This window comes from Siniperca chuatsi, linkage group LG22, assembly GCF_020085105.1.
Source record: "Siniperca chuatsi isolate FFG_IHB_CAS linkage group LG22, ASM2008510v1, whole genome shotgun sequence".
Classification (NCBI taxonomy): Eukaryota; Metazoa; Chordata; class Actinopteri; order Centrarchiformes; family Sinipercidae; genus Siniperca; species Siniperca chuatsi.
The window spans coordinates 9945865-9971757 of NC_058063.1; the positions used below are offsets into that span (position 1 = coordinate 9945865).

A 25893-nucleotide genomic window follows, 5' to 3' on the forward strand; every position below is an offset into this window, starting at 1 on the left:
GGGACTTACTTGGTACTAAGGCTGCAACTAACGCACATTTTTTTATTATTGATAAATCTGCCAATTATTTATACGATTAATCGATTAAAAGACACCTCCACCGATTTTACATAACAAGGTCTGTTTACAGGTCTTGGGGAATACTAATGCACATGTAGAAAAAAAAGTTGTATATAATCTTTTTGTGGCTCCAGAGGAAGCTGCGGGAAGTCTGATAAATTGCCTCAAGTGATGTCACTTGAGTCAGCGTCAGTTGCGGCTGAAGACTACAAGTTTGAAAATGAAAAATCTCGGGGTGTGGCGTTAGAAAGAAGTGACTATACCAGACCTCTGTAGCCCGCTCCTCATCTCTACTTGAGGCTAATAGCTCGAAGCTATATTAGCCGCTACTAGCATAACACACCCAAATCTCTGACTGAACTGTCTGTGGTCAGGTTGCATTGTGGGTAATGTAGATGCCAGGTTTTGACGAAGAAAAATGCATGGAAGAAAAAAGACGATATATCTGGTTCTTCTGCATCGATTATGATCATTTTTTTAAAAGAAATTTCAGTTGTCTTGTTTTGTCAACCAGCAGTCCAAAACAAGATATTCCGTTTACTGTCATGTAAGACAAAGAAAAAAAACAAGAAAATCTTCACATTTGATTTGGCATTTTTGCTTGAAAAATGACTAAGACAATTAATTCGGTATCAAAATAGTTGTCAATTAATTGTCGATCGATTAATCGACTCATTGTCTCAGCTCTACTCGTTACATCTCCTGGTGGATTCCGTGTGGAAGAGTTGGAGGCACGATAAAGCAATATTCTTTTATCAGCTAAGTCTGAACTGTACCTTGTCTGGAAGCAGTGGCAAATGCAAATCAAAGACCCCATTTTGTTTCCACAAATCTCTTGCATCACCTTTTAAAAAGCAATTTATTTAACTGCTTCTAATCCAGATTTCTTTCTATTCAGGTACACAGTAGCCTTTATGATAGCATAACCATGCTTTCCTCTGTTCTGCATCTCAACTTTACATCAATTGTAAGGGAATATACATAATATTGACCTGAGGATAGAGGCAGAAATGAACCAGTAAGCATTTTTCACAATCTCCATAGTGTCTGGAAGTAGGCAGGCAGAGATACTAGACCTGCTAAGGGAGTTTTAAATTAAGCCCGCAGATTGTGTAATATGCTAAGTCAGGAAATTAGCATGTGTGCTTTAATATTTTTGGACTGTTGGGAGACAAGTTTTTAAGTGGATGGCCTTTTGCTTGGGAACGTACACAGAACCACAAAATGGTGCCAGAGAGATTAGCCTCTCTCCAAAGTGAAGCCAATAGAAAACCCATTAGTTTGAGCTGATCTGGAAATTATATGGAATTGATCCTGAGGTAAGGACCGTTTTTCATGCTCAATACTTCCCATTGATTCACACTGCCATAATTACAAATGAAAATCATTATGTCTCCAAGTTGTATTTTGTTAGTGTCTGATATGAGGGTACTCGACGATTGCATGCAATCATACAGTACCTCCGTAGTGGCTCTATGTTCTTACATAGGAATCCATAGATATTATTAAAACTTGAATTCTGACAGAGTTGGAATGAGATTTGTAGTTTACCTTTTGTTCAGCTACTGAAAAGTGTCTTTGTGGGCAAGGATATACTGTACATTTCCTCGCACAGCTGTTCTTAACATACCCCTCCTTGCACCCTGTGCTGATGTCAGAGGCCATATTATGTGGCTCTTTGACAGTAACTCACCAAAAGTAGCAAACACAAACAAACACCACACAGGTATTGTTCAGAGTGTGCTACAGCTCAATCTCCTACCACCCACAGAGCCCTGGATGGTGCCTCATCATCATTTGAGACCGTGGGTAGGGAAGTTTATTGCAGAACACCTCAGCGTTTCAGGAAATCCATCCCCACAACCCAGTCCTCCTCCCATCCCACGCCGGTCCTTTCCGCCACCAATCGGAGCCGAGACAGGTGTCTTATCTCCATCACACAGCACAAGCACAGCCAATCTTCCAGGAAGATGGCGACTGGAATGTGACAAATCCATCTGTCCTGGTTTGAATTTGTATGCTAATTTGAAGTAATAGCCCCTCTGGTGACAGTGCAAGGGAACAATTCAATCATGCCATCTATGACAGTTGCTTTCCAGCCTTCTCTGTGATATGGGAGTATATGCACGTACTGCCGGGTTAGGCTTGATAAATTGGTTATGTAGGGGAGATGTGGCATGTAGACTGCATGTTTAAAATGGGCTGCCAGTTTGAAATGAATCTACTACTGAAGGCACCTGTGCAGAAATGTGCAGCCACTACCTGTAGGAAGAGGGGCAAACAACATTTGATTTGACCTCATTTATTTCCACACAACGCTGCCGGATTGGTAGCTGTCCTGCACTTTCACCCAATTTCACTGCCGCAGCCTTCATGAGAAATGTGCGAATGATAGAAATATCCCCACATAAAATCACAGTAACACAATTGTTACATTGTCACACTGAATTATCTCAGGCTGTTGATTTGACTCCGTGAAAAGCTTTCATGTGTCACTGGGAGGAAGAAGAAACAGATAGAGGAAGCTCACTGAAGATACAGGCACAAGTGTACGAACAAGCTGAGCTGTGTCATATATTCAGAAAGGAGCCGATTTGTGATTTCTCTTGTGCCTTGGTGCTCCACTGCACTGTGCAAATGTATGGCACTCCATAATCTTTAAATTAATCTACAGCACAGGACAGATTATGGTTGATGGTGACAGATAAAGCTAAAGAAACAAACCGCTCTTCATCTTGCTTGCATCATTCTTTTTCTTTACATCCAGATCAGGGCCTGCTTTCTTTCAAGGCACTGAGTTGGTTTACCCCCCCCCATAATGCATTTCCATTAAAATATGCAACACAATAATCAAAAAGTGTAAAATCACTCAGACCTGCAATTGTCACAGAAAGCTGAACGCGAAATCCTTTATTTTGTTACTATTCAATGGAATAGCAATTTAATGTATTTTATTCCATAATTTGCAGAATTTACACTGCTAACAAGCCTTGTGAGAATTAATTAGATGAAATCTGTAGGCTCTGTTATGGCCAATCACCGTGGAGGACATTCACTGTCATTTTCTGTCTTTCTATACTCTCACCACTGCAGTGAATTCTTGACAATTTCTCCAGGAAAAGAAAATGCACAGCACTGTGCCAATTGACCACACTTCAAACGGGTGCAGATCATGCGTGGCAAACGCGTCTGATCAAACAAGGAGGCCGGCAAAGGAAACTGATGAACAAAAGGCCTGTCTAACTGCACGGGTCTCACATCACAATAAATAGTGTGCTAAAAGACAGCTCTCCAAATGAGCTCTGCTGGTAAGCTACAGTTTGCAGCGAATTGAAAGATTTTCTGTGCTAAGCATGGCTGCACGTGGATAACACATTCTGGAGTACAATATGGTACTGGTTTTGTTCTGACAGAAGAAGGTTTTCTACAGTGCTTCACAATTATTCTAAAGGTTAACATACTGTACTTAAACTCCTAGTTTTTGTCTAAAGCTGTATGAATATAAATTAACTTTAATCAGGCAGGCTTTTCATTTAAATCCATCATAATGTGCTTGATTAAAACTCGTAGCAGTCTATGAGACTAATAAAACAATTCAAATGCAATCAATCGCTACATTCAAGGCAAAATTTAAAAGACAAATGTTGACATGTTGCAAAAAAGTTACTTTGTCACTACATGTTACATGATGCTATCGGCCTACACTAATCTGTGTCATGCATGAGCCCCATCATTACAAATGAAGGGTCCATAATGTCATGCTTTAGTAGGTTTATGTGCAGGGACACTCCCTGCCCCTCATTCCATACTGTAGATGTGCTGCACAGCTCCAGGGAGACTGAAGTGTAAAAGATGAGAAAGCTTTGTGCAAGGTACTGCAACGGCATTGTAGTAATATAAGGGCAATTTTATACTAATAAGTATAAATCTAGTGAATTAAGGTGTTTGGTATGAAGATTTTTGCAACTAGACCTTTTGAATTAGCTTTGCATTGAACACATTGATTTTTCATCATGTGTGTTGACATGTAGATAGTCCAAAACCAGGTGCAGTTGAACTCTTGATTCAACTGTAGACTGCACAGTATTTACACTAGACATGTGAGATCATGTGATTGATACTTTGTAATGTAGGTCATCACTTTATCTGAATTTTTCAGGTCACCTCACCCAGATTTGTGTCTCTAAAAATGGTGCTTATTTTACTCTGAGACTGAAGAATGCAATTAAGCCTATTTTTTACCCCCTTTTTTTTCTACAATGAGAATTATCCAACACCAGGATTAGACAGTTTCATCTTCTATTCTGTCTATTGCAAGTCACAGTTCTCTCAAAAGCAGAACTCTCCAAAAACAAAATGTGTGCAGAACTTAATGACATTTTTTTTTTAATCACAAAAAGAAGCCAATTGGGTGGCACTTTCAAGTATTTCAGACTGACAGTGAATGGACGTAGACATACAGTACATACACAGAGAACCTCTCCACCAGTTTCTTCAACCCAGTGAAAGTCTTCCTCCAGATGGGACACCTCTGTCCTTTTCAAATGTGGACAGACAGCTCCCTCTATTATAGCACTGGTTGTCCTGGTACTAATGCTTTTCTATCCCAGCAGCTACTTTACTGCATTCACCTGGTGGCTCCGATGTAAATCAGCCTCCTGAAGGCTGCATGGCTACAATAAAACCAGCAGGGCTCGTCTGTTGAAGCTGCATTAAAGCCTCAGTATCATGGAAGCAACACTCTGAGGGACTATATGGCACCATTAACCAACTGCACATTGAACACAAAGGTGGTCAGCAAACCTTTAGTCAGGTACATTTATGCAGTTGGTATACTGCACTGACATGTCAAAAGTATTATAATGTATGATATTACTGACCTTTGCACTTTACAGGTTAACATTCAGCTGCCACTAATTTATTTGCTCGCTGTGCTTTGTATTGTTCTATTTCAGTGGGACCTGATTTGGGAATAACCTCTGGCTATATGTATCTCTGGTCCAATGGGCTGTGTTATATTTTGTGCGGTCAAATAATGTAGGTAAGTAAAGTGAGAAGAAAATGAGGTACAAATGGTTCTAAAAGGGGTTAGAAGTGATAGGATGTTTTAGCATACGTCTTCCAAGAATTACAGGTCTAATATTTTAACTTTAATTTCAGTATTTCATCTTAATTAAATGGCCTGCGCACTCACCCAGGTTTTCACTTATTCTGGTTTTCACTTATTCTGTCTGATGAGACCTCTGCTCAGGCTGAAGCTAGGCAGAGCTATGCGGGGAACTGCATGATGTCGTCTCTCTATACTAATAGTACGAATGATAAAGGTGTTGCCTCACAATAACAGGTGCAACAAAACTAACAGGAGAGTGAGGAAGATGTCAATCAAAAACAGTGTGCATGCCCACACAGTCCTGAGAAGATGTCTAATCAAACACCTGTGTGGGTGTACCATGGGTGTGCAGGGACTTCAGTCGAATAGAATAGAATAGAATGCTTCTTCATTTTGCATTTCTTCTTTTACATTTTAAAAATGAGTTAAACTTAGACTGAAGATGTTGTCATTAGGAGGAGACACATCAATGAAGATTTTAGTCGTTAGATATGTTAGATAGGACAGACTTTTTGACTTGCCATAGCAGGAAAAGCAAAGGTGTAAATAACGATGGCTCCATTCCATTTAGGTGTCCCAGTAAGCCAGTCAATGAGCAACCATGCACAACTCCAGCGCCTGTCAACTGGATCAATTAAATGGAAAGCAGCTATAACTAATGTTATTAATTACACTTGTGCCTTTTCTGTTATGACATGTGAAAATGTTTGCTGAAAAAGACTGGAATTAAGCTATGAATTGAGCTTTTTTTAAATTTGTATTTGTTACTTTCAAATAAACATTAGAACATTTAAAAGTAAAGTGCTTCAGTGTCCCTTGGTGTCTTATTCCTGTGACACAAATCATTTGTTATTTCTGAGCTGATTGTTTTGCATGTTGTCGTCCATTTTTGGTTGACCCCAGCATAGTTTTTATGTCTGAATGTGATATCACCCGTTGTCTGTGCTGGTCTGCGGTGACAAACACACCTTTCCCACCAGCTTGTGCAAAGTTTGATTCAGTAAGTATATTCATCATCAGGAAAATGTATTTGCTACACACGTTTTTATAACATAATTTTTTATTTTTGGGCTCGGGTAGGAAGTCAGTCCAAATTAAAAGTCCAAATGAAGTCACGAGTCATTGGTGTTAAAGTCAAAGAAAAGTTGAAGTCTTTCTTATTTTGTAAGGTCAAGTCTATAGTAATCAGACTTATTTAACTTGAGTCCAAGTCACTCAAGCCCAGGCGCCTTAAAGTGCCCTAAAAGGTTTCCCACAATGAAACAAAACTAGTATTCATAGCATGTAGCCTACACAATGGGTTGCTAGAAATCCCACAATGCATTGCTGCGCATTTGATAGATGCGTAAACAGAGACGGTTTAGAAGGGAGACGGCTCACTTGAGAGCCATTTCCTGTATCTGTGTCACATGGGTTTAGCCACTGCCCCGCCCAGACGAGAAAGGTCCAATCTAGAGTGATTGTTTGTCCATTCTGAGCTACTATGGTGGTACAACATGGCTGCCTCCGTGGAAGGGGACCCGCTCCCTCTGTAGATAAAAGCGGCTTATTCTAAGGTAACAAAAACACAATGATTCTTATTTTCAGGTGATTATACACTCATGAAAACATACTTATAAATATTATAGTCCATTTCTGCCAGTAGCTCCTCCTAAATGTTACACACTGGACCTTTAAATGTGTCCAAAATGTTAATGTAAGACTGAGTGAAGTGATTTCAGACTAGCCCAGGAAGGCTCTTTTTAATTGTAGCCATTGAAGGCTAATTGCAGCTGGTGAATTGAATTAACAGAAAACCAGCTAGCTTATTTTGTTCAGGAGGACCAGAACTACAGACAAATAATAATCACAAGAATCCTTCTAACATCCTGTCATTTAACTATGGAGTGAAATTAAAGTATTCTTCACCATGTTGGGGGCACTCTTGAGCCTGCAGCTGACACCTATAGGCGGTCCGCGGACCCCACTTTGGGAACCATCGCCCTCGAAAAGCATCCCACTCGGTTTTTTGGGAGAAGCCGCCCACGTGACAGGGGAAGCAGCAGCCAGAAACACCGCCGCTGTTAGTTTGATAGCATCCACGGCGCCGGGACGGAGAAGCAAGCGGGGCAGAGAGACACGCAGCGAAAGAGACACTCGTCGAGGAAAGACAAATAAAAGACAAAATCTTCCGTTTGCAACATAACAACTCCGCAGACTCCTCGAACCGAGACGACAGGCACACACCATGGACGGTTATGCCCGGACCGAAGATGAGCTGTTCTCCTCCTGCCTCCTGAACCTCACCTGGGAGAATTGCTACGAGCAGGTAGGACACGGCTCTCTCCAACACAACGGTATCACTTCCGGCAAAAATTAGCCTGACTGTTTTCTATAATGAACATACTGTGTTTAATAATAGTCAAAGAAGTTGTAAAGGATACCCCGAGTGAGTCAGCACATGAGGTGAGAGCAGGTAGCAACTTCACAAAACTTAATTTTCGTTTAATTGATGAACAAGAGGGTCCCGAGTCCCCCTCCTCAGCCTGCTCTTGTATGTTACTAGCAGGTCTGGTCCCAGACTTTCGCTGCTTGACATTAGTTGTAATTAAATGGAAAAGCAGCCGACTAAGCGCCCCAGTGTCTCCAAACTACTTTTCTGAAAGGTTGCCTTCCCGAACTTCCACAGCTCTCTGTAAGGGCTCAAACATCCTGCACTTGAAATCAATAATGAATTAACCTAGTAGACAAAATAAATCTTGTGCCAGGAATTCGATAAATAAATAAGAGGCGAACACAAACTTAGCATTCCTTTGAAGTAAGTGAGATGCGTCATCTTCAGTAGCCTATTATTGTGGACTGAGTGGTGCTTTTCATGTAGACATCATAAGACTAAAGCTCTTTCATATCCCTTTGTCCCGAGACCCATGGGTTGCCAGGTAGGCGTTAAAATACTGCAAACTTGGATTGGACTGAGTTGCTTGATGAGAATAGACTTGATGCTGAACACTTTGATCCTTGAGTGTTGGGCCTGTTCTCACACAGCAGCAGAGCAGCAGTGGTGTCTGTTTGGGAGATAATTACCTAATTCCTCCCTCTTCCCTCAAGCTTAATCAGTTCTGCCTTTAAAATACACTTATCGTGCTGTATGAAATCCCTCTTAATTCTCACATTCTAATTTGTGTGAGGCTAAAGTCATCTGCCACAAGAATGCCAATGAAATCGTTCTCTATGCATGCTAAGAGGGCTCCCAGCTATTTAGCAATTTATGCTCAATGATTGATGCCAAAATATTTGTACAGTGATTTTTATGGTAATTTACTTGAAAGCCATGAGAGCTCAGGATATATATACAGGATATTTATTTCGCTGTTATCAGTATCCAGGTTGCAATACAGTGATGGAGGACATTTAAACAATAAATCTCCCTTGGTTTAGTGGACTACCATTTTGAATTACAAGTAATCACAAATTAAAGAGGATTAGGCTCTTAAAGCCTGAGCTTGCGATTGGCTGTGCTAAGAGTCATACTGTAACAGTTATTTAGGCACAGGGAACAAAAGCCACCCCAAACACTATTCATAATTGCAAAGTCATTGTGAATGGCATTTTAAATGTGCAACAATTAAGCCTCAGCAGTTTCTGCTGCTAAATGGATTTTGGCACATCAATTGGGAGCGGCACATTTACAAATTTAAGGCACTTAAATCCACAATGAGGAATTGACCAAGCAACGTAGATTTTATCCCTTGCGTTCAACTCTAAATAACAGTCCATAACTTTTCTTCATGGTTCTTTAAATGTGTGAAAGTGTGCCTTTTAAGTTAACTGAAAATACGATAGCATGTTATACATTTCTGGAATGCTGACACAATTAGTCCAATGATTTTAATCAAGTCATCATTTAAGTCATTTGACAAGCAAACATTGGCTTGTTCCATCTTCTCAAATGTGAGTATTTGCTGCTTTTCTCAGTTATATATCACTGTAAATGGAATATCTTCAGACAAAGCAAGCAGTTTGAATTCAATTAAACTGTACTGTCATTATACTTGTGAACAACGAAGCATAGTCTTGTCATTCCCAGATCATGCAACTTGCTAAAAATAATTTAAAAAAATAAATTTTAACATATGTCTTGAGGTTCTGAGGAACTGTGATAACCATATTTAATAGACTAAATGATTAATAGAAGACATAATCGTTGGATTAATGGATAATGGAAATGATCGTTAGTTGCAGGCAGACCTGCATTTCTGTGGATAGTTTAAAAGACAATCCTGGTCTCCCTAAAAAGCTTGCATGTAATCTCCTAAACTCAGTTTGTCCACACTCTTCCCCTTAAAATCCTTCCTGGTTTAAAAAAATAAATAAAAAAGTGAACCTTCTGAAAGCAGGTCATCTGCTCGGCCAGCATGTTGTTAGCCATGCACATATCCTCCCTCGCCCTCCCTACGGCGGGTGGGTAAATAAATAAATAAGGAAGTAAAGGGAAATGTTGACACAGCCTGTCCTTGTGGCCAGATTCTCCACTCATGCTTGAGCACTGGGTAAAGGCCCTGCATTATTCAGCCTAAGACACAGAGATGAGGGGAAAAACTGTGGAAAAGCTGGGTCTTGCTGCAGGAATGTGTGTGTGTGTGTGTGTGTGTGTGTGTGTGTGTTTTGGGTCAAGCGCCTCCACTTTTGAAAGAGCAGACATGGGGATAGCTGAAATACACAGGGTGGGGAAGATGATGTCTTTCGCTTAATTATCAAATGAACTCATTGCCTCCCACTTTACTCCATCTCTCTCTCTTTCTTTTTCTGCTCTGAATCTCAACCCCCCCCCCCCCCCCGTCAGGCTTCTTGAGGACTGCTGTCCATGGTGCTGAAAGTTTCATCACACATTTTGTGCATGTCTTTTTAGAATTCCAGGCTCCAATCCCTGCTCCGGCCCTCGTCGCTCTTCAAAAGCAATGTATTCAGTTTGTCTCGACAAAAAGCGTGCCAGCACTTGGCAGTCCAGCTCAAAAGGGTGAAGCCTATCATTCAAGACGTTTCAAAAAAGCTGCAGGTAACACAGCGTTCTCTCAGAAGCAGTAAGGACTAATGCAGGGTTTTTTTATGTGTCTGCTTCTGCCTACAGCATGTTTCATCACAGCAAGGCTCAAGTTACGTTACGACCCACTCAGTGGCTTTGTTAAATGAAAGCTCCTTTGTGTGTGCTCTTATTTACAGTATTAGATTCATGCAAGTCACTTCTTCTTCTGTGTAATGAGTCAGTAGCCCGAATAGTTTTAGTGGAGGCACACGTTACACACATGAAAGGGATAAAACTTTGGTAGTTTTTTGGATTAGTATGTAACTTGTGTTTCTCTTCAGATCACAGACTAGGGCGGCTGTGGCTTAGAGTGGTAGAGCCGGTCGTCCACCAATCAGAAGGTCGGCGGTTCGAGCCCGGCTCTTGCAAGACACTGAACCCCAAATTGCTCCAGAGGGCTGTGCCTTCGGTGTGTGAATGCGTGTGAATTATTAGTTAGTTTCTTTTGACTGATGAGCAGTTAGCATCTGCCATCAGTGTATGTAGCGTGAAGTGCTTTGACTGGTCGGAAGACTAGAACGGCGCTATACAAGTACAGTCCATTTACTCAGCGGTGCGGTGGATTCTGTTGTTGATATTGTTTGAGTTTAGAACAATGTGCTCCATGTTGATTGACAAGAGATTGAAGTAAAATTGTATATTTTCAGTGTTGGTGGATTTTGTCCTTTTTATCCTCTGCCTCACAAAAAAATTGTCATATTTTCATAATTGATTCATTGTTTTTCAAGCAAAAAACTGCAGATTTTCTCTATTTTATATCATTGTGAATTGAAAATCATTGGCTTTTGGACTGTTGGTTGGCAAAAACAAGACATTTGAAGACGCCACCTTGGACTCTGAGAAACTTGTTGGCATCGTCACTATTTTCTGATGTTTTAGACGATTAATCAATTAATAAAAAAAATAATAATTGACAGATTAATCGATAGTGAAAATTAATTGAAGCTCCACTCACACACACCACTGAAGAGACTCTGGTTCAGTTCCCGTGGTGCCACTTCAGTGCTGCCACTGGTTTGGTCGTGTGCCACTTCAAACACAACTGGCAGTGGGAAGCCGTTGAGGGATCATGATGTTGTTTTTGCATTAGCCACTCTTACTGGTTGGTCAGGGTGCCTTTTGTCACAAAGCTTCTGGTGCAACACGAAGGCGTGTCTGACATAATTCACTATTCACACTATTTAGTTATTTAGTGAGTCTGTTGTTGAGTTGACCCAAGTGACTAGTGACAGTCATGACACCCTATATAGCAGATCAAATGATCACAAGTGCTATGAAGTGGCACAAGTGAGTATGATTTGAGAAATGTCATTGTTGACATATGAAAAAGTCTATTCCATATATGGTAAATAGAGAAGCAGGGATCGATTGTGGATTGAGTTAGCCCATGTGTATCAGCAGAGACTCATGGCTGTCTCCCAAAGATGCGTGCTAGCAGTGATAAGGACTGCGGTATGAGCTGAACTGGCCATTCCAAATTAGGATTAAAATGGAGCAATGCAGAAAGTACTTCAGGCAAAACTTGAAAAAAGCTTTATTACCTGTTCCAGGTTCCAGAAACTCACTTACTTTTTGCCATGGTTTCAGTCCATGATGGATGTGCTCTGTGTACCTAGAACTACTCCCACCTCTTACAACTACCCCCAAAGGAGTATGTCTAATTTCCATGTTGGCACATCTTTTTTTTTTAATCAACAAGTGTGTGCCCGCTGAACACCTTGCTTTTGATAGCAACCCACAGGAGCAGGGCCTGTCGGCAGTTTAATGAGAAGCTTGTTGTTCCCCAGCAACATATTGCCAAGATATGGATGGGTAATTATCTAATCAAGACTTTGTGAAAGTGCCGCCACTTACTCACTGCTGACCTGCTAACCGTCTGCCAGAGTTTTTGTTGAAAGATGTTTACATACTCAAAATTTATCATATAGCTACATTTTGGCACTTTGGCACTCAGGGGTAGGTTATTGTTTGAAGGTTTACATGGGTACTGATTCAGAGGACCATGTCTTATATCATATGTACACAGAAATAAAAAGGAAGTAAAATTTATATAGAAGATGAAGCTTTAGTCTCCAAAGCAAGTGTTTTGAGCTTACTGTTGCTTAGTGGGGATGGACAGTGGGGTTCTATCAAGCAATATGAATTTAACAGACACAGTTTTTAAATAATTTAAACAGCAACATGGCACTCGGTACTTATTTATATACTGACATGCCAATGCCCAAGTGCGATGCTATCCTCAGTTGTAGCTGTTCTGTCTCCATGGTCATTTTTAAAGATTTAACAGTGCAGTTGGAGCACAAAGGAGAAGAGATGGGCACATCATAAACATATACTGTATGTACCCAAAGCACACTTCATTTCAATTCCAAAGGGAGATGTGAGCCACAAGAGGGAGCAACATGCTTTGATTTCCTGTGGAACTATAACATTAGTCATGTCATTAGTTAAACCTGATGTAAAGACTTTCAACAGGAGAAGCCTTTTTAGTGCACCATCATGGCCAAATATGTACTATATTAGTATTAGTTAGATAGAAAAGAAAAGAGAGATAGAAAAAAAAATAGTGTTGATACACTTTAATGGAATATCTTTCAGCTTCATTTTCAGTCTTTATCATGTCCCTGTGAGGTGCTTTTTTTCATAGATAAAATAATGTAATCACAATATTAGTTTCCAGAGATATTAATCTTGTTTTCTATCCTTCTCGCACTGTGCTGTCTGAATCAACATCATAGCAGAGGGAGTGAAGGCACTCCAGACTACATTCTTTGATTATGTGTGGGAAAATGTCTTCCTCACCATTGACAATCTGTTGATACCTTGCAAAATCTGAGATGAAAGGAAATGCAGCTTAGACTGTGAAAAATCCTTGCCTTCTCACCGGGAGGTAAAAGTACTCTCACAAACATTGAATTGTACATCTGAAGTGTTATCAATTCCACCTGAAACGGAGGGCCCCGGTGGCAGAGCTGAACCCCTGCGCTTTTGATCGCGCCAGCAATGCCTGTAAACAAGTATTTTCCCATCTCCCTCTCTGTCTGTTTCTCTCCCTTCTCTCTCTCTCTCTCTCTCTTCCTCCCCCACCAAGGTGTCTAGAGGGGGAGGTTCCTTTGATTATCTCCGCTGTGGATTAATTGCTTTTCTTAACCTCTGCACAGACGTGCTCCTACACCGCCCCGGAGCCTGCCGCACGCGCCCAGATGGACCCCTGCCAGGAGAAAAACAAACCACACCATGCCTCTATCTCCCCACCTTCTCTCAATTACTGACCTTCATCCTTTCATTTCGCCTTGGATGTTATCATCGGCATTATCAGTGTATTTACTTTGTTTGTTTAGCTAGTTACTTGGCGCACTGCAGCATTCTTAGCTATATTTGAAGGAAGACTGAGCATGTGTGAGAGGTGTATTAATTTCTGGGAAGAGTTACAGCAGTGGATGAGATGAGTGTGTGTTGTCAGGTAAATGTATTGTGTGTCATAAAGTGTTTGTGGGTCCTCAAGTGAGAACTGTCCTTATTCCATGATTAAGTAGATTTTGGCCTTGAGTTGTGCTGGCCAAGCAGTTTCACTCACGTATTTTGTTCAACACTGAGTGCTCTTTTCCATCTCACTTGCCTTTGAGACATGCACGTGCATCACATCTCTGCTGTCCCAGCCCCTGCCTGTCATATAGCAATAGCCTGCCTCCTTCAGACCCTGGCCTTTTTTTCCTTTTCTTTAGGACATCCTGAAAATGCATACATGGGCCGTCTCAATGATTTATGTACTACATCTCACATGCAGACCACCTAGAGTACCTTCACAGTTGGGACAACACTGCGCTAAAATGTTCTCAGGACAGAGTTTGATTGCCACAGGAATAAAGAAAAAGTTTTAATCAATTTCTTTTCTGTTGGTGCTCACTGAGAGTTACATATTTAGATGTGAAGAAGTTTATTTCATTGCCTAGAGCTGTTGGCAGAAAAGTGTTGGAATATAACCTTTCGTAATCCTTAACTCAGACTTTTTGGTCTTGGTCTCTCTCCAGTTCATCTTTTTTTTTATCTCAATAAGTGAATCCAGACAAACTTCTTATAACTTAAATTTTACATGACTGTTTATGACATTACTGTAAGTGGCTTTAGGTATTTTTCTTTTTTTGGGGGGGGGAGTGTAGCCTAATTGGTTCAGGTGTTTGATACAGAGAGCACTGTGGGGCTCCAGTCTAACAGAGATGAGACGGCCCACACATACTCACTCGCACGCACACACACACACACACACACACACACACAAATGCAAAATCTGCATGTGAGACCTGAACAGACGCATAATGTGTACACTGACTCACTCATTCACTCACTAACAGGCTAGACTCCCTGGACTGTATGGTACGGTGTGGTGTTGCTGATTTTCCCCATCAGCAGAAAGCCGGGATGAGCTGAGCTAATTGAGCTGGGAGGCCCGGCGGGGGAACGGGGCCCCTTCATGCACCGGCTCGTCACTTCCTTTCTTTATCCATCCACCGCTGTGTCTGTAGTCCCATATCTCCAAACCACTCTGTGCTACACAAAAGAAAAGTATATTAATGCATGATTCAATGTTTCAATAATGCCAGATACATACTGACATGATCTAAAATAGCATTTAAATGCATTGCTAGTTCCACACTTAATGGTTAATGATAGTGGTGCTCTATATTGCTATTGAACCCTATAGTACCATTTTGAATTATTTCTGTATTAAACCTCAATACAATAAACTAATAAAACTAAGCTTAACATGATCCCCAAGCTGAGAGGCAATTGTTTTTTAGTTCTGTGCTACACGTAAACAGAATTGGACAAAATGCATTGCCTGCATCACAGCAGACTAGCCGACAACAAAAGCAGATTACCTGTTCTATTTGAGGGATATTAAGATGTTACATGCCATTCAATGGGCCCTGGGAGGCCCGTCATAAAAGCCACAGCAAGCTGTTGAGACGGAGACTCAGAGTTGTTTCTATCTTTTAGCCGCACTTGGGGACTGATTATGGTCAAGCAAACGGCCTTTACCTGGAAAGTCACTTTCACTTTCTCGTCCACCATTTGTTAGTATGGCTAATGTCTCATTAAGTCTCTCATAGGGGAAATAATGTGCTCTTTGGGTGAAGGTTAGGCTCTCAGCTTATCATGAGACAAAAGAGAGACTGATTATCGCAGCACAGGCGTGGCTTAGCCTGTGTCTTTCACAACAAGTCCTATTTGTGTTACTGCCAGAGCTGCTTCATTACCCATAATCTATTAGCCCTCCCTCCACCTCCCCCAAATAAAAGTTAAAACATTTGGGCTAAATGATGAATGCTTGATCACTTTTGCGTGGTGTTCTACGGAAAGGAGTGGACGGAAAGGAGGTGGGGGGTAAATTTTACATTATCAAGGAGATAATTACAAAGCAATCATAAGCTGTTTCCAGTAAAGTGGTAAACAAGCCAAGGGCTTGTGCTCTTTCCCCAAGAATAATTAAATGTCGCTTTGCTTTCTATGCATCAGTGTCCTTTCCTCCACTCCGTGGCCACCTCTTGGCATAATAAAGCTGGCTGAATTTTACCATAGGGGAGGGGTCCTTCACTCACAAGTGATTTGGCATTTTCTGGACCTTTTTCTGTCTTGTATCTTCTCATGGATTTATAGAAAACTAATCATCTTGAATTTGTAGTTTGCAGTTCTCTGCTTTTCCATTTTCATCTGTTATTTTCCTGGTGCCAACTGACAATTCTGAACAGCTGCGAAATGCTGTGTCACAAAGCGGGAAGGTTTCCAAACTACTACTCCTCCACGTCTTTGCCTTTTAATGCCTGAGTAATAAGTTCATTCATTGATTGGTCTAGACTTGAGAGAATGGCGACTTGTTGGCGGAGGTGTAGGAATATTAGATGAGAAGCCTCTTCATTTGGCTGAATTCTCAGCCATAAAAATTCCAATCAACTTTTACTTCAAGTGACAGTAAAAAAAGATATTTATATGCAGCATGCATTTCTGCCAGGACTCAATTCTAAAATACAGCGCAAATGAGCTTGGCAAACAAAATCATTTTACTGTGGGATGCGATTCTATTTTGTGGATTTCTGCAATTGGTGATATTTTCCATATTTCCAAGTTTTCTATGGCTTCCTACAGCTTTAAGTGTTTTCAGCAAGCACGTTGTTAGGACCTCTTGCCTGCTAAACCATTTTAACGCAGTCCAAAGATCTCAGGAGAGAGCAAAAACAAGGATTTTATTTTTTAATGTTATCAACTTCCTTGCTCAGTTTCCAAGCCATGTCTATAACTTAAGATGCCCGTGGGTTGTGTCAAATCACTGCGCTGACATGTAGTCGTTACTCCACTTCTAACAACACCAGAATCAGTCAATTATCCATGGAATCGATCAACATAACCCCACTGCCTCTCATTTAAAAGAGCCAATCAATCTGCATGGGCCTTTTCTCCATTTTTCTCACCGTGGTACAAGCATTTGTGTGTGCATGCATGTGTTAGGCGCTGCGGGTTGGCCCATGATGGATCTGTTCACGTGACAGCTCGTCTTCTGATTTATGGTTGTTTTTCGCCGGAGTAAGACTGGAGTTGACCCCTCATCTAGGTTGCTAGCACTTCCCATGATGCCTGTAAAGCTGCACATTGAGTTGCACGATTGCATTCGTAGAATTTGTGTTTATGAACACCAGAACTTTGAATGTTTGTACTCTAAAGCTCTTAACTTTGACTCACTTACTCCTGCGTTGGCATGTTGGTATGTGATGGCTGCGCTTACCAACTCCTTGGTGACTTCATTATTAAATGAAGCAGCCCGTGATTCCACGCACCGTGATAAATGCTGTAGCGGCAGTCTGGGAGGCAGCGAGGGTGAGGTGGGGAAGGGGGACACCTCGTCCTCGCTACCTGATGACATGCAAGGTTTATCACGTTGAGCAGAGACATGGTCACCTTACCCCGGGCCTCATTGTGACAGCCAGCAAGTCACTTGAGAGCACCATTGGAAATCAATAAGCCCCTGCTCTTTAATTGTTAGAAAGCTTCCCTGTTTACAGCATCACATCATCAGTCAGGACAACCTGACTTTCATTTATTTTTGCCTTTTCCTCTCTTCCTCCTTGTCTTTGCCTCCTTCTCTAACTCTTTCTCCTCTGTGAGATGTGCTAGCTGGCTGATTGTTTGGTAGATTACGTAACAGGAGCTGGCTGGATTTTATTTTGGGGGACCTGTTTGATATGTATACAGAAAACCTTTCTGATTAACTTCAGGGTGCTTAAGGCATTTGTGTGTCTTATCTCAGTGAATGTTTGCCTCAGTGTGAGCTCCTCCATTGTTGTCTCATATTAACAGAGGACATGTGCTCGCTTCTGTCCTCTGTTGACTTCAGGATGCAACTGCTCCACTGTGTGTCTGAGGAGAGAGGCAGGCAATTTCCATCATACCTTCTATCTCTCGATCACACAGCAGTCCATTATGCCACGGATTCCAAACCTTTTTTGGATTATGACCTTTTTCTATCCAAGCAATGCCTACTCCAGACTATCCAGACGGACACAGGTTCCGTTATATCTGTAATTTGCGAGCAGTTCAACCAAAGAGTGATGTAGCAGAAAATTCCACTTTATATTTGTGGTTTAATACGTTCTGTTACACACTGATGAGTAAGTTTGACAACTGCTGTTTTTCATTATGGTGCCGATAAAAGTTTGATAAATTAAAAAAAACTATACAGAGTTCGTCTTAAATTGAAAGGCCTTTCTAAATGACGCACTTTTTTATGATCAAATCATGGTTTAAAATATTGGGGAATTGGCAGCTTCACATTGGATCAGGTACCTCCTTTATTTTCGGTTAAAGTAGTTTATTTTCTAGTTAAAGTAGCTAAAATATAGAAATGGTTCTAACAAGTGATGCTCTGAAGAGGTAAAACACTTTCATGACAAAAAAAACATATTCTTTATTCTGCATCTTCTTTGCTGTCTTGTCTTGTCCGCTAGTAGTGATATAGATCAATGTTTTTATAAGTGGGCAAAAAGTGGGGGGAAAAAAGGAGGAAGATGACAGCAAGCGAGCAAACATGTATGTAAACAACGCATGATTTAAAATATTAAAAAAAAACGACCTTGCAAATTTTTAAGGGACGAAATGCACTCAACACCTCAAGGTCTCAAGGATACGCAGTGTGTTTTGGTGAGAAATAATGATTGTAAACATAACTTTTGTTTTTGTTTACAAGAAATTTCCACAGGGCACCTTTAATCATCTCGCAACCCCTCTGATTTCTCCTGTGACCCATTGGGGGTTCTGACCCTCTGGTTCAACTTCATTAATTATAAATATATCATACTATCTCAAAAACTGACCAATTCAGCCAAACTCACAAGTTATCTTTTTTACACACACAGGTCAAAGCAGGTTATTGTGGCATATTCATGCCTTTCTTCTGAGAAGCCCAAAGCCAGTAGTTACCCTGTTTCCACACTCTTTACTCCATCTGTGTCTCCACAAGCTTCTCCTATTAGTGTGTTACCTGGGGAGGACCACAGCTCCAAAACTCTGATTAGGCCCTCTCTGGCTAATTAACTGCTTGGGCCACATTTGCAGCGTTTAATGGAGGGATGATGCCGCAGCTGTCCTTCGTCTGTCATTCATCTGATTTGTGCCCTTTATGCCACAATTTGTGCCATAAAATTTATAAATAGCCAAAGCTAGCATAGCATTTATCGCTCTCATTAAAGTGACAGAGAATATGGTGCATACTACATCTTCATGTAAGCAGCAGGAAAAGCTGTATTTTAATTATGAGAAAGAGAGGGAGCGTGTAGAAGGCTATTGTCCTAGTAGAAGAAATTTTTGGTGATTCCTAGAGAGAGGACCTAATTATGACAATGTTATGGTACTTTAAAATGCCGCAAGCAGGGCTGATCACTGTTAATTTTCCTCTGTCCGCCCTCTTCTCTTTTGCTCTCTGGCTATTCAGGGCAACAGGCTGCTTAATTATTTATACCTATCTGTTACGGTATGAAAGGACACTAACATGCATACAACAGAAGGAATCAAATATTTCCCCCTTGAGGATCTAGTTTAGACTTTAACTCTCTGCATATCCTTCACTCTGTCTCGTAACTGTGGTTGGGGAAGGGTAGCATTCACTTGAATCCTGAACAGATGGCTTATTTTGTGTTGCGTGCACCTACGCACCAACATGAACATACTCTATTAAAACACATTCAAACTACAGTATATACTCACTCAGTTACCCATCCATTTGCTCACACAAACCCCAGGCGCTATAGTATCATCCAGTTGTAGTGTGTTCATTAGGCAGGGCGAGTCTCTGCCCACTCTGCCCTTGTGTGTGCCAAGAAACGGTTAAATCTTTTTAAAAAAGAATTCTTGAGCAGTAGTGCTGCTGGATTGGTTGTTTGGTTTCTTTTCTTCTTCAGGCCATCTTTTACATTCCACCTGCGTGAAATTCAGCAAAAGCATGTTTGCAGAACAAGTATTTTTGCACTGCTGTACACACATGCATGCACAAATGAATAAAATATAGACTGTATGCAGTTTTCGGTCAAGTTTAGTACCCCATCTTCATCCCCTTTTCCCTCTCTGGATGTTTATTTCCAACATTGTTCTCTTGTGTCTGTGACTAGCCTACGCTTTTTTTATTTTTTTCTCCAGTCCTTCCCGAGGGAAAGTGGATAGCACATGTGAACAGATCACTTCTGATTAGTGGGGGTGCTTTAAAAAGATGCCTGTAGTGTTTTTCTCCAGAAACAAACAGTGGTGTGGCCTCCCCAGGGAAGACTGCCATTTCCTTAGCACAGTACAGCCCCTGAGAGTTGTTTTATCTCCCAAGTGCTGTTAACTTTGGGCTTTAAACTGTGCTTGCCGATGCCTTGTTTTTCACATCACAAGATGATGATATCGTGTGGGATGGCGACAGAGCTGATTTAAAAAATAAAAAAAAAAGACTAGATGAAGCTGAATCCAACAGAAGATGGCTTTTTTAATTTTGTAACAGCCTCACGACATAAACTCACTGTCATTCAGTTCTCACTGCAAATTTACATATAAAGTGTCTGATAAGTATATTTGTGTGTTGCCAATGCACGTTTGCACAATTTGTGGCAAAACATAAAGGTTGGAAGAAATTTGACTTTGTTTTGAATAAATCATATGGCATTTTGTGTGAGAAAAGGCAGAGGGAAGAGAAGGGGAGACAGGTAAATAGCACAGGAGGGTGGGGAGCAGAGGCAGGCGACTGATTTGCCTCCGTTCTGTCGGGAGGATTTACGGTGCAAGTGTGTTGAGCCATCAATCAATTGTGGCGCACTCCAAGGACAACTTTGTCTCTTTATGCAATTTGTAAGGCTGTCCAGTCAAATTGATTCCTTAACCAGGAGCCGTCCAGCTCCCAGAGAAGAGTAAAACCCCCCTGAAAAGAACATCAACCTCTGTGTTTGCTGTAAACCAGACAATAAATGATAGGACTCTTGACTATTGATGGCCAAAATCCAACTGCAAAACAAAGTGGGTGACAAAAAAACAAGATTAAAAATGATCGCAGAAGTGATCGATTAAATGTGATTAAATGGAACAACTGAGGATTGATGCCGTCAAGTCCCTGTGACAAATGATTCTAGCATTATGATTGTTTTACTCTCAGTCCTTCATTGATTATAGCTCCAGAACAAAAGCAAATTATATTTACAACCAAAAATGGACATTTACACCCAAAATTCAATATCGCACGTACTCAGCCTTTAAAGTATGGAGATATCACTTGTGCAATTTGGTCCTAGCATTTACTATTTTGTGAACTTGGTATCAACCTGTGAGATTTGTTACTTTTTTACTTATAAGTTTAGAAACAAATCCTGACTTTGGTGATCCTCTGACTTTGGATCTAGTGCGAGCAGCAGGTCAAGGTTTTCACTTATCCAGTGAAATCAGTGAAAGTGAATTTGCAACAAAACAAAAAAAGAAATTGGGCAGATGACGAATCCTAATGACTTTGGTAATCCTGTAACTTTTCCCTGTGGTTGACATTTGTGGTTTTGAGTGAAATTAATGAACTAATGGGTGGACTGTCATGAAATTTGATACGAACACTCATGTTCTCCTCAGGATGAATGTAACAATTTTAGTGATCCTGTAACTTGACATCATCAGGTCAAAATTTCAATTTGCCCAATATTTGGTTGATGATCAAATAGCTGCAAAACTAATGACATCGCCATCAGCCTCATCTGTCCTTTTGTGTTTAGTGCGCATTAGCAAATGTTAGCATGCTAACATGCTAAACTTAGATGTTGAACATGGCAAACATTATACCTGCTAAACATCAGCACGTTAGTATTGTCATTGTGAGCATGTTAGCAGCCGCAGTAGCAGCTAGCATAGTTGTAGCTCTGCATATGTAACATTTTGGAATGTAAGTAGCACTATTCACCCTTTCAAATAGATTTAAAGTCCATTTGCATGTCTCAGCTCAGTAGTCAATATATTCAAAAAACTTTAAGACCTTTAAAAAAAAGTGTGGTGCCAGAGGAAACCCCCATCCCATCATGCATTCTGTCTTCTCCCCTATCAACTCTGTAGTGATTTGGGACTTTTAACAGACAAAAGGACAGCAATTACAGAAACAGGCTGTACACTTGAATAATTGATGCCGGAAATCGTGCTCAGCTTTTCAGAATTCATCATGATGCCCCCCACTCTTTACCCCAACACACACATATCCACACACACACCCCAAAATATTCAATTTGTGTACAAACATCTACGATCAACTGTTGTGACTCACTTGCCTGGGTGCAGCGATCACATTAATGCGGAAATAATAAAAAAATCCACTACACTGCCGAGTAAATGTCTTAGCATTGCTTTTAATATGGTCTTTAAGCCTTTAGATTAGCATCCCCTCATTTTTCTGCTGTGAAAATCAAATTCAAAGAAACATTCTCCTTTCATTCCGCTGACTGAAATGACTAGAAACATAAATATAGAAACAAATTGAGTCAAAGATTATCTAATGGAGCGTGCATCAGTGCAGTTTGTCACAAGCTTTATATAAGACTATTGCTCAATGACCACAGTTCTTTAACTGTTGAAACCATTTTATTTACCAAATAGCACAAGGTTTGAGCTGTAGCAGTGTAGCAGCAGCACATTCTGCCACCAGTAAGCCTGTGACAGCTGGCACAAGGCACACATCACATCCATGTGAAGAATGGCTGAATTTGTGACAACAAACAGCCTGAAAATATAGTTCATTTCAGTTTGATCAGGAAAAAAAAAACGCTCCGTCTGAGGGCTGTCTGACAAACGGCACCATGACATGTCAGCCTCGCTGCACATTTTGTGTGTGATAAGACAAATCTGGAGGGAGGGAGATCCAATATTAACAGCAGTGGTTTCTTTCACAAAAGACATCTTTTTGGATATGACATCCCTGGCAGTCATAGCAAGATGTGAAATATCAGTGGTATGATATATTGGGCAATATATTGGGCACTGGACCAAGGTTGCCCCAGCAAGGTCCTCAAGTTGTCCTTTAGATTGTGAAATACTGACTAAAAAATGAAAATCATTTTGGGAAATTTCGATATAATTTGTGACAAATACCATGTAACAGTTTAACTTAATTATCCAGTAGACCAACTTAATCTTTTGGTAAAATTTATTTTGTCTGTTAAGTCAAGAGTTGCAACACAACGCTACTTTTTCCATTTAGAAATGAAAGTGTTCTAAGATCATAAAACCTTCTGAAACATAGCCTGATAATCAGACTGAATTGTCATTTTGTTTCACTTCATTCAGCCCGATATTGTGTTTGTGTTAACTGATTTCTTGTTTGGGGGTGTTGTCTTAAGAGAAATATATCAGTCTTAAGAGTTGTTATTTTCTTGTACAGCTGCGTTGACATCATCCACGTTTGTCGCCATTTTTCTGTCGCTATTTTTCATGCCATGTAGGAAGATAGCACCCCCATTCTTAATCCTGCCTTCTAAGCTTTGATTGGTCAACTGTTTCTCTAACCATGGGGAACAGCTGTCAGTGGGCACAACCTCAGACGTAGTTGAATTGCTGAACAAATCTGAGATGTGGGTGGCGTTTCAGAGGACTGTAACCAGGCTAGGACAGCTATTACGTAGCTATTAGTAGAAAAAAAAGTCATTACCTGCAAGTTGCAGCAGGTGTCTTGCTCATCTTTGACAGCTCTAAACTTGGGCTGTTGTTACTTTGCTTTCCTATAGGTGACACAGGCATGTGTTGAACTGGTCTGATAGTGACTAAACAGCTCCCCCTTGTGGAGAATATGCAGCCTGCTAAATGTGAATATGAGACTTTGTGAGTGAGTTATAAGCTAGGTCCATGAAGATAATTTTGGACTGAGCATGAGAAATACACATGGCAGCATGTGTGGACAAGAGAGCTTAGTTTAAAATAGGATGAAGGACTGTGGATAGAGCCTTTAAAAAAAAATAAAATAAAATATGTGTCATGCTCTGCTGTGTTAAAAGGCCCAAGACATGTTGCACACAATTTTTCTGTAATTGGCCTCTATGGACAGATTCGATTAGTGACTGCCTGTGTAACCTATAACCTTTTTTGTACCAACTAGTTCTAAACTCTGTCCAGGGCCAGGGGAGTTCACAGGGAACAAATGAACAATTCATGGACCCAGCTGTGCTCAGATTTCAGTCAACAGCTCCCTGCTCCACCCCTGGCAGGAAATGACAAAAAACAAGAGATTTGATTTAAAAAAAAAAAAAAAAAAAAAAAAAAAGCTCCATCCAGACAATTGGGAGCAGAGGTGCCATTCCACCCCATCCTGTTTCAAGGCTGTAGACTTGGCTAAAGTGTGATGTCCAACTGCTCTGCTCAGAATAGCTTTTTGTGGTTCCTGTCTAAAGCACTGGACATCACAGCTAGTGCTGCCACTTCTGGCTCCATTAGAAAGTTGATCTTTGTTCAACTCTGTCTCTTGCTGCTTATTTGACATTCTGCTCACCTGTGCATTTGCCAAGCAAGACATTGTGCTGCTATTGATTGGCCAAGACCAGGTCAGTCAGGAAGAGTGTGTGCCCGCCAGATTATCAGTGACATCACTCCTCAGAAAAGCAGCGTTTGCCTCTCCTTTGCCTTATCGATAGTTTGGGGAGTGCATTAAGAGTGGCTGCTCAGCCTGATTTATTATGACACGGCAGCGCCTCTCTGCGCGCCCAAAGGGCACTGGGTAACAATCCAGTCTCACTTCCTTTCCCTGCAAACAGTGTTTATTTACTCACTCTCAGGGAGGCAATGAAGGCAGCTCTGACAGACAAACAATCTTATGATGCAGCCTTCATGTCAGGACTGGATATTTTTTCTCTCTCTCTCTCCCTCCCTCCTCTCCATTCTTCCTCCCTCCAGAATGTCTCAGTCAGTTGTCAGTCCTTTTTCCCTAGCCATGGGCCCTGTTGACACAGGAATCCGTCACTGCTCACACGGGGGAGAATGGGACATGTTGGCGGCCATTACTATTCATGAGGCAGTATGATCCACTCTGTCACCCGTTGTCAGTAAGAGGTGTCTGTCTGCACCGCCGCTCCCCTTACTCTCTTTATCAGCCAGGGGTGGCTAATGAGAAGCACCAGGTTAATACCACCACTAGAACAGCAATGGCATTAAACCTCTTAATTCATTTAGACACTGCTAATTGAAACCCATGTGAACTACACTCTGGACACCATCCATTTTCCTGCAAGCCACCACTGAAAGGGAAATGCCTATGCGATTTGTTAAAATTTTTGAAACTCATGCCAGGATTAACTCACCTTGAGCAAGATCATTTCTCTTTTTAATTTCAATCTCTTCTTCTTTTTTTTTTGAGCAATTCCCAGCCCTACACATGATAGCCATTAAGTCAAAATTAAGTCTTGCTGGGAAATGTCATAAGACTACCACAAACAAATATACCTAGAACGAGCAGTGACATGCAACACCAAAAATAACCAGCTTTGGATAGTCAAAAACATCTTAGTCCAATTACAGCGAGTAAAAACAGCAGCCATGACTAATACGAGACAAACTCCTGGATGTGGCAAAGTGTAAATTAAAAATTCACCCCGCAGTTGTCAGACATGACTTAGTCATCCTGCACTTGAGTGTTTAATCAGCATGCAGTGAACACTGTGGGCTTGTTGACTAAAACCAGGAGTTCTTACTCACCCTCCTTCCACCTCCTTCAGCCTTCATGCATATTTATCCTTGCAGCTTTTGTCAATGCTGCTGGAAATGAATATTGACAACAGTGAGAGGGCATTCTCTATCCCACAACGCAATCAACTTGGTGCATTTGGCACCTTAAGGGCCTTTCTTTTCCTTACTGTGTGTGAGATAGCTGAGCACAATGCATGCTAACTTTGTTTTTTCCCCCTTGCATTTACTGCTTTCTTTGATTCATCTTTATGCTACACTGAAGGGCTGTGGCCTAATGATAGGAGATCATTCTACCTACCTTGGATGCAGGTGTAAATATTCAAATGAGCCATCATCAGTCGATGGTGTGAGAGATAACGGGTCCATCTTTTACCTGCTCCTTCTTGTGTGAGACAGCAGGATATATTTAGTTGACTGCATCATCGTCCCAAAAAGCGCTTGATTTGCCGGC

General features: G+C 41.0%; 1 protein-coding gene across 5 annotated transcripts in view; it reads left to right on the forward strand.

The window, feature by feature from the left end:
* The first annotated feature begins 7249 nt into the window (after nucleotides 1–7249).
* The window catches only part of ppargc1a (peroxisome proliferator-activated receptor gamma, coactivator 1 alpha), a 248901-nt gene continuing 230257 nt past the window's right edge, over nucleotides 7250–25893 (forward strand). For all 5 annotated transcript variants that reach the window (XM_044183600.1, XM_044183607.1, XM_044183608.1 and 2 more), the window contains exon 1: nucleotides 7250–7478. In XM_044183600.1, the coding sequence (XP_044039535.1) occupies nucleotides 7398–7478 (81 nt within the window). In that variant the 5' untranslated portion in view covers nucleotides 7250–7397. The remainder of the gene's footprint in view (nucleotides 7479–25893) is intronic.